Source organism: Mollisia scopiformis (genome assembly GCF_001500285.1).
Source record: "Mollisia scopiformis unplaced genomic scaffold LY89scaffold_1, whole genome shotgun sequence".
In the NCBI taxonomy this organism is placed as follows: domain Eukaryota; kingdom Fungi; phylum Ascomycota; class Leotiomycetes; order Helotiales; family Mollisiaceae; genus Mollisia; species Mollisia scopiformis.
In genome coordinates, this window is record NW_017263581.1 from 966,626 (window position 1) to 980,570 (window position 13,945).

General features: G+C 49.1%; 4 protein-coding genes across 4 annotated transcripts; 1 reads left to right on the plus strand and 3 right to left on the minus strand.

The window, feature by feature from the left end:
* Positions 1–62: 62 nt before the first annotated feature.
* On the minus strand, positions 63–1,537 carry LY89DRAFT_744704 (18S rRNA biogenesis protein; the record flags this gene model as incomplete). Its single annotated transcript, XM_018221042.1, has 2 exons — positions 124–1,537; positions 63–74 (listed from the first exon to the last, which is right to left on the minus strand). Exons 1-2 carry the CDS (start codon positions 1,153–1,155, stop codon positions 63–65), a joined length of 1,044 nt encoding a protein of 347 aa, XP_018078394.1. The 5' UTR covers positions 1,156–1,537.
* Positions 1,467–4,274, minus strand: LY89DRAFT_9818 (uncharacterized protein). Its single transcript, XM_018223552.1, has 6 exons — positions 3,734–4,274; positions 3,155–3,656; positions 2,733–3,099; positions 2,454–2,672; positions 1,876–2,403; positions 1,467–1,819 (listed from the first exon to the last, which is right to left on the minus strand). Exons 1-6 carry the CDS (start codon positions 3,915–3,917, stop codon positions 1,778–1,780), a joined length of 1,842 nt encoding a protein of 613 aa, XP_018078395.1. The 5' UTR covers positions 3,918–4,274; the 3' UTR covers positions 1,467–1,777.
* A 250-nt stretch (positions 4,275–4,524) lies between these two features.
* LY89DRAFT_776233 (Sec63-domain-containing protein) lies at positions 4,525–11,545 on the minus strand. Its single transcript, XM_018222024.1, has 2 exons — positions 5,224–11,545; positions 4,525–5,166 (listed from the first exon to the last, which is right to left on the minus strand). Exons 1-2 carry the CDS (start codon positions 11,361–11,363, stop codon positions 4,632–4,634), a joined length of 6,675 nt encoding a protein of 2,224 aa, XP_018078396.1. The 5' UTR covers positions 11,364–11,545; the 3' UTR covers positions 4,525–4,631.
* Positions 11,546–11,660: 115 nt separating this feature from the next.
* Positions 11,661–13,583, plus strand: LY89DRAFT_679296 (uncharacterized protein). Its single transcript, XM_018213840.1, has one exon. It carries the CDS (start codon positions 12,037–12,039, stop codon positions 13,549–13,551), a length of 1,515 nt encoding a protein of 504 aa, XP_018078397.1. The 5' UTR covers positions 11,661–12,036; the 3' UTR covers positions 13,552–13,583.
* The last annotated feature ends 362 nt before the right edge of the window (positions 13,584–13,945 follow it).

A 13,945-nucleotide genomic window follows, 5' to 3' on the forward strand; every position in this document is an offset into this window, starting at 1 on the left:
TATATCCTCGGTGCCATCCTCTTCTGCATCTCTTAAGCCCCAAGCGCTGGCCCCAAACTTCTTCAGATCTCTTCCTAGTCCGACAATATCTTCAGTACCCACCACTTCTCGCCCCAACCTCACTCTCCCGACATCTTCTGATCCCATAGCCATTAACGTCAGGACAGTCGGAGCTCCCACCCTCGTTATACATCCTCCTTGCGACACCATCTCTAATAACTGATACGCACACCTCTTCCCTATATCCTCAGGCGTAACACCACCTTGACTTGGCGCTGGCACATCCGCCGAATATATGACTCCCTCAGAGCTACACTCCGCAATCAAACTCAACCCAAACCCCACCCCCGTCCTCTTCTTCCCACCCGCACTCCCCTTATCCCCCACTAGCGGCGCTTGATCATACTGGCTCGCAACATGTATATCCGGCACCAACGGATTCAGCACCCCCCTCGCCGCATTAATCATCCTCGCGCTGTTACTCGCGCTGACCCCCGTACTATACGCCACGCCTCTAATCCTTTTCACTCTGCCCGGACTCCGATTCATATGCAGCGTTTTCGGCAACCTAACCTGACTCCCAAACCTCAGCTCCACTACACCTCCACCACCTTTGCCTCCCACACCAGCACACGACCGTTGTAAGATCCTCAATTCCAATTTGCTGCCTATAATCCCAAACGCTTCGTATAAAGGCAGAATAGCAGTCCGCACCGTATCAACAGAAACATCGCCCGTCTCCGTCGCCGAGGTAATGACACCATCCCCCTCAAACCGCACATTAATCGGAGCCTTCGAAAACGGCGCCAGCATACACAGCGGTAATAGAAACCAACTAACTCCCCTCCGACAAGTTTCCGGCAAGACGCATCTCACGACATCGCCGCCGCCCGTCGAGACACTGCCTGTTATGAGACCCGGGATATAGGTGAGCGTCGTGCCCGTGTAGGAGATTTGCATGACGGAGCCATTGGTGATGCTGTCGAGCAGGCGGAGGAAAGATATTTCGTGCGGCGCAAGACCTGGGTTGGTGGGCGAGGAGGAGCGGATCTGAGAGATGTGGACTGGGCGGCCGGTTAATGTGGATAGGACGAGACGATGCGTGAGGGATTTGTGGGTGGTGAAGCGTAGATATTCGGGGGCTGGAGCTGCCATTGTATGTTGTGGTGTGGATGTTGTTGGAGGCTTGAGGAATCGCGGGACACTGATTTGGTCGAAATAATTTATTCTGCCGCTTAAAATCTAATTGGGGTCGCTACATTGGGTCACCGCTCTCGATTTGGGTCTGAATTGTTTTCGATTCTCAGCAAAGTCAACAGATTGTATATGGAGTAATCACAGTGCAAGGGATATGTCATGAATTTGCTTTTATTGCCTAGTCAAGTCTGGAAATTGCTAATCTCAATCGAATGAGTGCAAGAGCTCATGTGGAAGACAGACCACCACCTATGCCGACCTCATCCTCCCCTTCATCCTTACCGCAGTGCAATTTTAGAAAAATCGGATTTGTACAAAGATGATGCTTAGCAGCATGAGCCAGGAGAGAGAGAGAGACTCTGTATCGCATAATGTTACACGCGAAATCGCGAAGCCAGATCGTAGCCCAGATGCAGAACTCGCTTTTCGCTCGCTGTTTGCTGGAAACTGCCAATAATACCAATCGTAATGCAGATTCTCATCAATTTACCGTCTTGTAAACCAAGACCGGTACAGCAAGCCTATGGAGCTCTGAGCCAGGCTCACTGTGTGTTTCGCCCCGAGGACCAAGTATTATCAATTAGGCAGATGCTTCAACTGGAGTTGGCTCTGCAACAGAATCCTATTCTCTTGTCAGTCTCAAATAATTTGCGTCTATGAGGAAGAAATCGTGCATACCTTTGCTGGCTCCTCAGTTGGTTGAGGGATGGCTTCTGGCTCAGCAGGGACTTCCTTCGCATCTACTGCTGGTGGCGCAGCTAATTCTCCCTCTGAAGGCTTCTCCTCGGTCTTCTCTTCCGCCTTCTCATCAGCAGAAGATTCCTTTGTGCCGTTGGTGACCTCAGTTGGGGAAGGCTTTGCGTCCTCTGACTCCGCCTTTGCTTCGGTAGCATTTCCGTTGGTAGCAGCGGTAGTGGCTTCTGGCTCCCCTTGCTCACTGGCAAGGAGCTTGTTCCACTTGTCAAGCAGAGATTGAGAACGTGTCTTGAACTTGAACTCCTCCTCCTTGGGAATGGACGGCATCTTCAAGATCGCCTTCAAAACCTTGTTGATCTTCGTAGCACGGATGATGCTGACTTCGAGGTCCGCATAGCCTTCGAGTTTGCTGACGAATTCGGACATGCTTTTCATCTCTTCTTCCTTTGGCGCCTGATCGCGGGTGAGGAGGCCCTTCTGGAGCTTGTGTCTAAGGAACAAGATCTCTTTCTAGAAAACAGTTAGTTGTGTGCCATTGAAAACTCTCCATTTCGCCCTACCTCTTTCTTGGCTCGCTTTTCCTCAGCTGAGAGTTCCGGTTCCTTTTGCGCAACTACCTCTGGAGTCTCGGTAGCGACTTTCGCAGCCTTCTTGGGTTTAGACTTCGCAGATTTCGGGGCAGATTCCTTCGTGGGTTTGGGTGTTCCATTTGTAGTCTTAGGCGTGTTCAGCTTGATGGTTTGACGAGGCTTCTTGACGGATTCTGTACGTTGGGGGGTCTGTGACACCTCATATTAGCAACGCTCCAGGTGCTTCAAACTGAACGAGAGGATACTCACGTCTTCCGCCTTGCGCTTCTTTGGCTTGGCTGGTTCGGCATCTACCTCTGCTTCCTCGGAGTCCGGCTCTCCAATAGCATCTGCCATCTCGACATCCTCATCATCCTCTGTGAAGGCCTTCGCACTCTTCTTTTCCTTCTTGGATGCTGCCTTCTTGGCCTTCTTCTCAGCTTTAGCAGCTTCTTTCGCAGCGCGCTCAGCTTCTCGAGCTTCCATAAATTCCTTCAAGAGAGTCTGGAAGTACGGCAGATCATGCTTTTCAGCTGCAAGTTGACGAGCAGCGGTCAAGTCCTTTCTCATGCCAGCGGTAACATTGCCGACATCTTCGAAGTCGAGGTCAACAAGATCATAGTTGGGAATCCATCCACTATCGGGACAAGTTAGCTTCTGCAACGTGCCAAAGAGGTGTGGCATAGACCTACAATTCATTTGTGTGCAGATACATGACTGGAAATGTGCGATCCTTAGCCTTGGGACCGCCATCCTCATAATCGGCACGATAAGAGCCATCGGGGCGTGCTGCTGTGACAGGTCTTGACTTGAGTAGGGTGTTCGGAAGCATGCTCTCGTCACAAATAATTGCTGGCCACAAGGGATACCCCTTCAATCTGACGTAGAAGTAATCTCCAGGTTGCGCGTCGATGTGTGTCATCTTTGCGGCAGAGGCCTTCTTGTTGAGCTTCTTGCCCTTGTGTTCTGGGACACCGCCCGATTTGCGGCGAGGAGCCTTAGGCTTGGCAGTAGAAGTAAGAGTCTCAGTAGCAGGCTCTGCAGACTCAACAGAAACTGGAGCGGCATCGCTGGTAGGAGCAGCGTCCTTCATCTCGACGTCTTCTTGTGTTGTTGATGGTTCGTCTTGTGTGACCTTGTCAGCAGCTGTTTGTTTGTCGTCGGTCGAATCTGCAGCAGGGATCGAAGATGAATCTAAGTATCGAAGATTATCAATCAGCAAGAGCAAACAAAGTGGAGGAGAGATAGGGACGCAGAAAAAAGTAATATACCCTCAACTTTTGGCGCGTCCGTCGCGACTTCTGCGCTAGGCCCAGGACCATTGGAGATTGCGCCATTCGTGGTAGCTGTCTCCTCAGCTTTAGGAGCAGGTACGACCTCGGGGACTGCTGGTTGAGGTTCTGCAGGCGCAGGCGCAGACTGCAGGACAGATGCTTGAGGTGCCTCTTCGGCCATTGTTTGCTTAATGTCGCGAAACGGGAACAATGAACAGTAAGGTGGTTGTAAACGCGTCAAGAGGAGATGGCCCTGATGATCGCATACGACAATGACTTTGCTGATAGATGGATCGATGAGCAAAGGTGTGAACGCGCGATGGCGGGATGGTCTTGGTTGGTTGAAGTGTGAGATGGATCGAAAAAGCTCAAAGGCGAACGCAAAATCCTCGGGCGTGCACTTTGGACTGGCTCCACTTTACACGTGACTGTAGGCAGCTTGTACCAGCCACTAGGTTGATGATGAATTCGTGGTATTGTCCACTAAGACCGCATTGGTATTTGATCAAGGAGAAACGGTTCAGAGCTTGTAGAATAGATTGTCATAAGAATTGGCGTGGACGACGCTTGATCGAAGAAATGACAGTGAGAATGAGGAATAAAGCAATCCTGAAATAATGACTCAAAAATTGGAAGGATAGAACGATTGGTGATGGAAGCAGCTCACCGTTCTCAGATGAACACCAGAGCCAACAACTTGACGAGAAACTTCTCTATCTGCCGGACACCAATCACACAGAAGAAGGTACAACATCGTCACAAGGCCGGGTTGAAAGATTGTGCCACCCCTCCTCAACGGCCGTGAAAGCCAGGCACAACGGCTTATTGACCAAACAGCACTTCCTTCATTTCGCTTTACTATACAATCGAGTCTGCTGGGTGGAACTGACATAACTCATTCGTCCTCTTCGTCCTCCTCATCTTCATCCATACCCTCCGCGACGTTCACACTGAAGCTGGGATCTTGATCGACACCGACATAACTATCGCTCATCAAGAAGAGCTTCAGGTCGTGCTTTCCAGGTGTCGGCACCGTGTACTCGAGTCGCAAATTCAACGACTTTCCTATGGTGATCCGCTTGATCGCAAGCAATGTCTTGGAGCTCTCGTCTCCGACTACCAACCACCAGTTCTCCATCTTCTTCGTTGGGTAGAATGGCGCATGGACAGTCGTATCCACATCTGCCGATTCGTCCTCCTCGTCTACTTCTCTCGTGATCTTGACTTTAATATAAGCCGCAGCACCAGCGGTGATCTCATCGGGGTCTTCGACTTCGAAATCAAGTTCGATATTGGGGTATTTTGAATTCGTGAAGTTTGCCGCTTGAGCCAACTGGCTTTGGGAAAGTCCTAGACGCTGTACAAGGGCTGCATAATCAGGATTTTCAGATGGGTCCATGGCTTCCATGAACTCGATGATGTCTTTGACCCTACAGTAGAAAAAATGATTAGCACTCGAATAAGGTGGAGCTGAGAGGGGAACATACCCGGACTCGTTGGCAGCTTTGATCACTTCTGGGGTAAAGTGTGGTATCTGCTTCAACGGGCTATCACGATCCCACATGCCCTGAACAACCATTTGAGACATTTCCATAGCGTTCATGGCATTGAGATGGCCATCGGAAGAGAGGACATCAACAGTCGCACTAAGCAGCCCAAGCACCTTGGTCAATATGATTTCCTGGTCCTTAGCCAGATCGATTGGGAGCTGCATCCTGGAGAAATGTGCCTGGAGAAGAACAAAGGCTTTGAAATGGGGGGAATCGAAGCTTGGCTGTGCCATCTTGACAGGGACTCGGTCGTATATCCGACGAAGTAGATTGTCCTCGTGTCTTCTGATCTGGATAGATTCGAATTCGGTAGCGGATGTAATAATTTCCAGAATTCCCTTGAGCTTCGTTCTCCCGCTCAGGGAGAGCAGGAAGGTTTGCATGGTGATGTAGGAGATATTGTAATATGCGGCAATCATGGCAGCATTGAGTGGCGTGACGGAGTCATCCTCTTCATCCAAATCAATGATCTTTGTTTCGGCGAGGTCCTTCAAAGTGCTTTCAACGAGTTCCGATAAATGCGCACTGAGACCTTCGTGGGTCGTATCTGTCAAGCTGTAATAGCTTGGATTGGCGAGAAGACGACGGTAAAAGTACGTGAATGTGGTCCAGCTGATGGCATCCTCGGCAGACTCGATCATCTTCGTGCTGATCTCAGACACAAAGGCATCGTGGAGATAGACTTGAAGATGACTTTCAATAGGTAGAGCCTCGTTCAAGAATTTCTTGTAGTATTCTCGCTTGACTGCTGGAACCATAAGCACCCCTTTGCTGATCTTGTCTTCGAGGGGACGGGAAGCTTTGCCAAACATCTGTAGGACCTCACTAAGTGGGTAGTCGACATATCGGTGCTCCCGGCCTTCGTAGTATTGAGTTCCCATCACAATAACCAAATGTGCAGTACAGTCCAGTTCCCAGCATACATCACGAGATGCAACCAACACCTGAATGGCTCCATTGTCATAAAGATGCTTGACGATGCGCTTATCGCTTGTACTCAGAGCCTCGTGGTAATAGCCAACACCGTGAGATACTGCCTCAGCTAATGCCTCTTCACGAATGCGCTCCAGCAAAGGCTTCATTTGTGCCACATCGGCGTGCAAGAAACGATCTTCGTCGTCGCTAGCTACGCAGGCTGCCAGCAGATCTCTTGCTGTGGCACGAGCCTGTTTCCGACTGGGGACAAACACGAGGGCAGGCTTGTCAGGAGACATTTGCAAGATTGAGAGATAGGTAGGCTTTGCCATAGCAAGCATAAGTGATGGGAAATGAGGGATTGTGAAGGACTGAATGTGAAGCTCTAGAGGGACCGATCGAACATGCGGGCTGAAGTTGTAAATATTGTGTTTCTTTGCATCGATCCATTCTCCAATGTCTCTTGCGTTCGAGAGGGAAACACTAAGGCCAATGATTCTCAAGGGCAGTTGGGTTTGAGAGCGAATGTAGTGCATGCGTGACACAACAATCTCGTACACAAATCCAGCTTGGCCTCCAAGCATGTGCAGTTCGTCGGCAATGAACAGCTGAATTGTTTGGACATTCTTTCGGCGTTGCCATTGCCGCGAGAGGACGTCCCACTGAGCTGGTGTGGCCAGAATCAAATCGCCTCTTTCAAGAAGTTTCAGATCACCAGTGGTTTCCCCGGTCAGCTTAACAATTTCTTTTCCGCCGCGTAGGCCAGAGAAACGTTCTTGCCAGTCTTGATGTCGGAGATCGACAAACTCTTGAAAGGGAGCGATGTACACAGCTCGACCAGCATCGGGCTTAGACCAATGGCGAAGCAAGGAGAACTCTGCACAAACCGTCTTGCCACTTCCAGTTGGAGCCCCGACGAATACATTTTCATCCGTGGAAAATAGAGAGTTGAAAGTCTGTGTTTGAATCTTATTGAATCGCTCCCATTTTGGATAAAGTGCCCGGTAATCATCAGTCTTGAGCGCAGCAACTGGAAGTGGTTGCAGATCTAGTAGCTGCGTGTGGGGAGGAAACTTCTCTGGTAGGATGAGTTTCTGGAAAGATACTGCTAATTTAGTTTCCGAGTGCATCCATCGGTCAGAGATGACAGAGACGAAATAATTTGGCGGCATGGGCTCTGTGATCGGCACGGTGAACTCAACGATGTGTTCATTCATCTCTGCCTGTGCGAAGTCTTTGCGGAGAATGAATTGATCGTGAAATAGGATGTCCTCTCCATCGCAATCTTCTGCAATAATCCAGAAACTTTCAGCAGTACCATGAATCTCATCGTCCCATTCAAAGTTAGGGGTGATTGTTAACTCGACTCGGAGCATTGACCGAGTCATTGGCTGGACTTGTGCTTGCACCTCCACCCGTGGAAACTTGGCCACAAGATTGCAAACTGTTCTACCGTTCTTAGGGAGGCCGAGAAGCTCACCCATTCGTGGCGGATCCAAGTCAAAGTAGCTTGCCCAAGGAACGTCTATTCTTTCGGCTTTCTGGATGATGTCTCGTGAACAGCCAGGAAATTGGCGCAACGGTGTCATAGTCGGCCACATTCGCTTTTCGGCCATCTTGCACAATTCCAGTGCAGTCTTCGCCACGGATGACCATCCCTTCTTGAGAGTAATCTCGAAGATGGCTCTCAAGATACGACCAGCAGACTGTGTGACATACACCAGATCAGCCATCAGGGCCAGACCCTCTAGCTTGAGTCGTGAAATGTAGGCCTGTAAGAGTACGTTGATCTTCGCATGGGGTTCCTCGATACTCTCTTTAACAGGGATTGGCACGCGGCCTAGGAGTTTTGCCAACTCCAATTTTTCGTCTTGCCGGACTGGGATATATTTGAATTCGTCGCTTAGAGCAAAGACTCGGAACAGCTCAATGGGCGTGATGGAGGGCTGGATGTGATGATTGTAGGTCAGCATCGAACTGTGTGTGATATAGTAATGCGAAGCGATACGACCGAGTTCCGTAGCTTGCAACTTTCCAGTCTTCTTGTCATATTTGACTAGGTTTGACTTTTCTAAGACGACGGCAGCAGAGTGTATGAGGTCAACGCGCTTCTGCTCCAGGGTATTGTCATCCTCATAATCGGCGCCGACGCTATAGAGACCAGGAGAGCGTAACATTCGAACAAAGAGATACGTGTACCCGAGCCATTCAACACCTTCGTCTCGACTACGAACATTTCCAAGCACAATTTCCGCATTGAGATTGTCCGCAAGTCGACTAACAAATTGACTTTCGATCGGAAGTTGTTGGTTCAGTAAGGACAGGTAGTACTGCATTTCGGTTTGAGTGGTTATGATTATACCTTCTCCATATGTGTCATACTGCGGGCGACCAGCACGTCCAAGCATCTGAAGGACATCTTGTGGACTTAGCTCGACCCAGCTACCTTTCTCGGGCGAGTAAACTTGTGTCCCCTTGATAATAACTGTATGTGCAGGAAGATTGACACCCCAGGCCAAAGTAGCAGTACAAACAAGTACTTGGATGAGGCCGTCGTTGAACAGATCTTCAACTGACGTACGATCTGGTCTGCTCATGCCTGCATGATGAATTCCGAAACCATAAGGAAGAACGTCCTTCAATTCACGGTCGTTCACAGTCTCAGCTTCGGCATTGAGAGCTTCCCTGCTACCAGCATCACTTCTGAGGATCTGTCCGATGGTTTCCATCTCCAGTGCTTTGTCTCGGACGTATCTAGCGGTCTTAGCAGTCTCCTTGCGAGAGTGCACAAAGATAATCATTTGGTTGCGATTGGTCCCGACATGTTCCAGAACTTTGGTATAGGTGATATCATTCATGGTCTTCAGTTGCTTGATGGCTTTCTTCTCAGTAATGCCAATGAACTCTTGTCGGAGAGGACAAGGGCGGTATGAGCCATCGAAATGAAACATGCCTTTTGTGGGGTCGACTCGAAGAAAGCTGGCAACATCACGATAATTCGGCAGTGTGGCAGAGAGACCAACAAGACGAACAGGATCTCCAGTTTGCTCCATCTTCCTGATCGTTCTGCTGACAATACTTTCCAAGACTGGTCCACGGTCATCATGTAGAAGATGGATCTCATCGATAATGATCAGCCTGACAAGATTGGTGTAACTCAAATCTGTAGCTTTTCGTGTGATGACATCCCATTTCTCAGGTGTTGTGACAATGATCTGTGTATCAGCAATTTGCTGCTTCGTGAGTTGTCGATCACCAGTCAATTCAGAGACTTGGATACCGTATTCCTTCAGCCGAGCACCAAAATTGCCAACTTGCTCTTGCACAAGAGCCTTCAATGGAGCAATGTAGACAATCTTAAATGCATCCAGATTGATCTCTCCGGTGTCTGGATTTCGATTCTTGCCAATCTCTCGCAAGATGGTCAGCATGCCGACATTGGTCTTGCCACTGCCAGTGGGAGCACATATCAGCATGTTACCATCATCATTGAAGGCCTGGGGGAAACATTTTGACTGGATCTTATTGAGTTTTGTTGCGGACTTGAAAGGCACTCGAGCCCATTCTGGCATCTCAGTCACAGGGATATCGCGATCACCTGGTTCATTACGCTTCTTCGGCGCTGGAACATGAATTTCTTCGTAGCCCTTGAACGTTCGCTTAGTTGAGCCTTCAGGCAGCTTGACTTTCGGGTTTGTCATTAGATGATTTCCTTGGTCGAAAATTAGATTCTCGAGGTTGATGAGTTTCCGCGGCTGAAGACCACCAACAAGACCACCGTCACCGTTGTCTTCAGCCTTGGTGGTGCCATTTGCGAATGAATTAGGGGCATCAATGTCCATCTTAATCTCCAATTTTCGCTTCTTTGACCCATCACCGGAGGATGAGACGCCACGCAGCTCGTCCAGAATCCAACGCAGACCTTCAGAGGCAATCTCTCGTTCGATGACCCCTCGAGCCTCAGCATCCTCCGCTCTAGCTAACCGAGTAAGCCAAACAACTTTGTCGCGATTAGCGATAAGTTTGTGGACAAGTTCATGGTTCTCCCAGTCAAATAATTCTGCAAGATCATTCTCAATCTCTCGTAATGGTCGCTCTTCCCCTCCCTCTTCTTCCGGTGCACCAGATAGGATATGAAGAGCCTCTTGTGTCTTGACTTGTTGAATATGGGCGTCTGAATATATCGAGCCGATTTGTCTCTGGAGCCAATAGGCATCAATTTCTCTGGCGGGTATGAAACTCTTCTCCTTGTCCTTCCCACCGCGATCTTCTGTCGTAGCGGAGTCAATGATAATTGCTTCCTCCTCTGGAAGCTCTTGTGCTTCATTGTCTCGGTCTTCTCCAGCTCCGCCAGCAGTAGCAGCTTCCTCGGCACCCGGTCGATCTTCAATATCATCCTCATCCTCAGATGATTCGTCGCGGACCTCGTTTACCATTTCTTGGCCGTCCTCATCTTCTGAATTCTCATCGAACACCACAGCAACTCCCTGGCGATCATCGATTTCTGCACCGTCTTCTGCGCCAGCTTCTCCGTCACCCATTACTTCGTCCTCGTCCTGTGCTTCATAATCTGTAATTTTCTTCCCCAGATTGACGAGCTCATTGAATTGCTTCGGGCTCAACGAGGCACCTAGAAGGTCATCGATTTCTTTCTTCTTGTCGAAATCCTTCATATCGTCGTCCTTCAGATACTCCAGGACCGCATCCGCTGCACTCCTGACGATTTCGTGGGAGACATCTCCAAGATTGTTGGCCACAGTGGTCAGAATTAAATCGTAAGTCGCCCTAGTTGCTGAAGTTCTTGGTCGATACACGATGCCTTCTACCAAAGCATCCGCCGCAGACAATATTCCAGTCCCACGGAGTTGTGCAGGTTCGCCGCGCTTTCGCTTTCGTTGCTCCCGCTCTAGAACATCTTGTCCCTCTTGTAGGCCACCTCTCTCGATATCGGGCAGTCCAGAAGCCTTCTTCTTCTGCTTTGGCGCATCGTCGCGAGCATTTCGTGAGCCCATATCCCGGATACTGAGTCTCCCAGCAAGTGATTCTGGGTCTCCTGTAACTTCATCGTTGCGACGAGTAACAAAGCGACGGTCCGCCTGGAGGACCAGGTTGGACATCGCTGAGTACTTGTACTGCGACACATCGCGCTGTTGGTCCGTCATCTTGTGGTATGGTATTCAAGATGGCAACCTGAATCGAAGTAGACACTGCACGCGATATTAAGGAACGTCGAGAATATCGCAAGTGAATTTGCAGGATGAGATCGACCAGTATTCGCCTACCATAGATTCATACTAGATGGGTCTTCGCGTGGTCATAAAAAAACGACTGCCCCTCCAAGAAGAACAATTTCGTTGTTGTAGAAAAGCAGAATTTAGTTAGCGCGAACGTTCCCGATCTGCGGCTCAGGCACCGCACCACACCAATCTGCATCGCGACTAGGGCAAGGATATCAAGTTTGCAGCTTAATGAAACCACCACTACTCTGTGCAGTCAAAGTACGAAATCTGTGATCAATACGTCTAAGAAATCATCAACATACGGCCATATTCTGTGTCTAGAGTATCTACCAAATATCTCGCCACGTCTCATCCCTGCACGTTGCCTTACCAAGCGACGCGTTTGGGGTTTGAAGTGGAAAACACAACAAAGTACTTCCTAATGATTCCTCCCTAAGTGATTCAGGAGAGTACTTCTGATTCACCAATACCTCGACACACTGTGCAGATCCAATCGGGTCTATTTACATCATTTTGGTGGCTATCTTTCCGAGGATCCAGTTCAAGGCAGCTTGAAGTCGGCATAAACACAATACTTGCTTCAACGACATTCAGTATGGAAGAACGAGTAGAGATTCCGGTATCTTTGCAAAAGGTTCAATCGTCGCTAGAGCCATATATCAAGCCAAGACATGAAGCATCAAAGGTTCGACAAGTCTTGTCTTCACATCTTATCTCACAATTGGACACTTCCGAAGCGCGTACCTTAAATCGACCTTTATCGCTTGTGAATCCAACGTCTACTGCTGATCCTACACCTCATGGAGTGAGAGGCCTTCAAAGGGAATATTTGCGCTGTGTCCGAGCCAACCTCAAGGCCAAAAATGAGTACACAGCAATCAGCAAGGAGCACCGTGAAGGAACAGCCGCTGAAGTTGGAAGTCTAGGCGTACCCACGCAGTCAACTGGCTCTTCAAGCATGGACGTCTTCCTCCATCTCATCATGCAGCAGCAAAAGCATGAGCGTCTAGGTATCTCCCAGGACTATATCGATACCTTGTCGCAAAAGCCTGCTGCCAACACAGAGCACCTTGATCCCAAGGTAGCGCTCAAAGATGTGGAGTCGCTACCGAAAGTGCCAGCCGAAGTTCTGAACAACACCGCCTCTAGCTCTATGACCCAGGGAACGAACCTCAAAGATTTGGTTGACCAGTTAGAGAAATCTGTCTTACGAGCAAAAATCCTTTTGAAGAAGGAACAGAAACTGTTAGCTAAAGTCAGATCCGATAGTGATATGACTTCCGCCAGCCCAGGAGACCGAATGCAAGCTCTAGGACTGACTCGAAACGCGTTGATTAATTGGATCGAGGCAGAGATGGAAAAAGCTGGAGATGGATCATCGGAGACTGATGGTCCAGAAAATCTAAGTCACGACGATGGAGCAAAAGATTACATCGCAGCCCAGTTAGCATCTATTCAGAGGCAATACGGGCGATATATAGAGGCAAGAGAGGAGTTGATCGTTTCAGCAACAGGAGTTTCGCAGCTTCCAACCTCCGAATCGAAAGAAGAGGCGTTTGGCATAGCAGAGTCCTGGGACGACTCACGTCAATCTCATACTATGCAAATTGTGTATCCGTATTTGGAGAGAATGGTCTTCACAGCAAATGAACAGAAGGCTGCTATTCAGCAAAGATCACACCTCACAATCAGTCTAGCCAAGCAAGTCAAAGAAGCTAGTCAAGGTCTGGACCGACTTGCTGAAGAAAGTCATTTACTGCCAGCTCATCCTATGCCAACGTCGAGTTTGCAACGGAAAGGTCTGGAAGGTCCACTTTCCTTCAACGATGAACTCATGCATCATGAAAAACCAGATTCTTCAGACCGGGCTCGGACTTGGACATTCGCAGCAAAAGCTTCCGGAAATGCAACAAAGGACATAATCTCAGATCAGCTAGAAGCTGGTGGTAGCGCTATGGAGGAGTCGCAGCGCTGGCTGTCGGGGTTGCATCAGCTATTGGGGTATGATGATCCGTCCGTGGGAAAGGAGAAGGCTCAGAAAAAAGACATATGGACGGTTCTAGATGGCTCTCTAGGTGTCATAAAAGGCGATGTACCTGAATCAAGGTAGACTTTATGTCCGAGAATGAATGTAGATATCAGACTTATCCTGTGATCTTTACTCCAGTGTGTTTTGGTGATACCACTTTTCCGTTGTGAACCCTCCCATTTCTCATGGAATCGAATTGCCCCGAATGATGATGAGTATGTCAAGGGTTTTCGGAACAACGATTTTCTGCGACATGTTTCTAAATTTTAGTGTAATCTGGGAATGAGCTCTTAGGACCTCCAGAGCTGCATTGTCGGTTTTAGAGTCTCTTCAGATCCGCCTTGCTCTAGAGGGGTGAACGTAGCGGGGCACGCGGGGTTGTTTTAGACAAGCGAATCTGAGACCGCTGACGATAAATTTATATCAAATACAACTGTGACTCAAAAATTCGACACAGAGAACAAACACCCCGCGC

What these genes read in the sequence shown, in the direction of transcription:
- LY89DRAFT_9818 (XM_018223552.1), bottom strand. Translation starts at nt 3,917, where the DNA reads ATGGCCGAAGAGGCACCTCAAGCATCTGTCCTGCAGTCTGCGCCTGCG. An exon ending in TATCTGCACACAAATGAATT is followed by an intron (nt 3,100 to 3,154) that starts GTAGGTCTATGC and finishes TTGTCCCGATAG; the next exon opens with TGGATGGATTCCCAACTATG. An exon ending in AAAAGCGAGCCAAGAAAGAG is followed by an intron (nt 2,404 to 2,453) that starts GTAGGGCGAAAT and finishes ACTGTTTTCTAG; the next exon opens with AAAGAGATCTTGTTCCTTAG.
- LY89DRAFT_776233 (XM_018222024.1), bottom strand. Translation starts at nt 11,363, where the DNA reads ATGACGGACCAACAGCGCGATGTGTCGCAGTACAAGTACTCAGCGATG. An exon ending in AAAGCTGCCAACGAGTCCGG is followed by an intron (nt 5,167 to 5,223) that starts GTATGTTCCCCT and finishes TTTCTACTGTAG; the next exon opens with GGTCAAAGACATCATCGAGT.
- LY89DRAFT_679296 (XM_018213840.1), top strand. Translation starts at nt 12,037, where the DNA reads ATGGAAGAACGAGTAGAGATTCCGGTATCTTTGCAAAAGGTTCAATCG.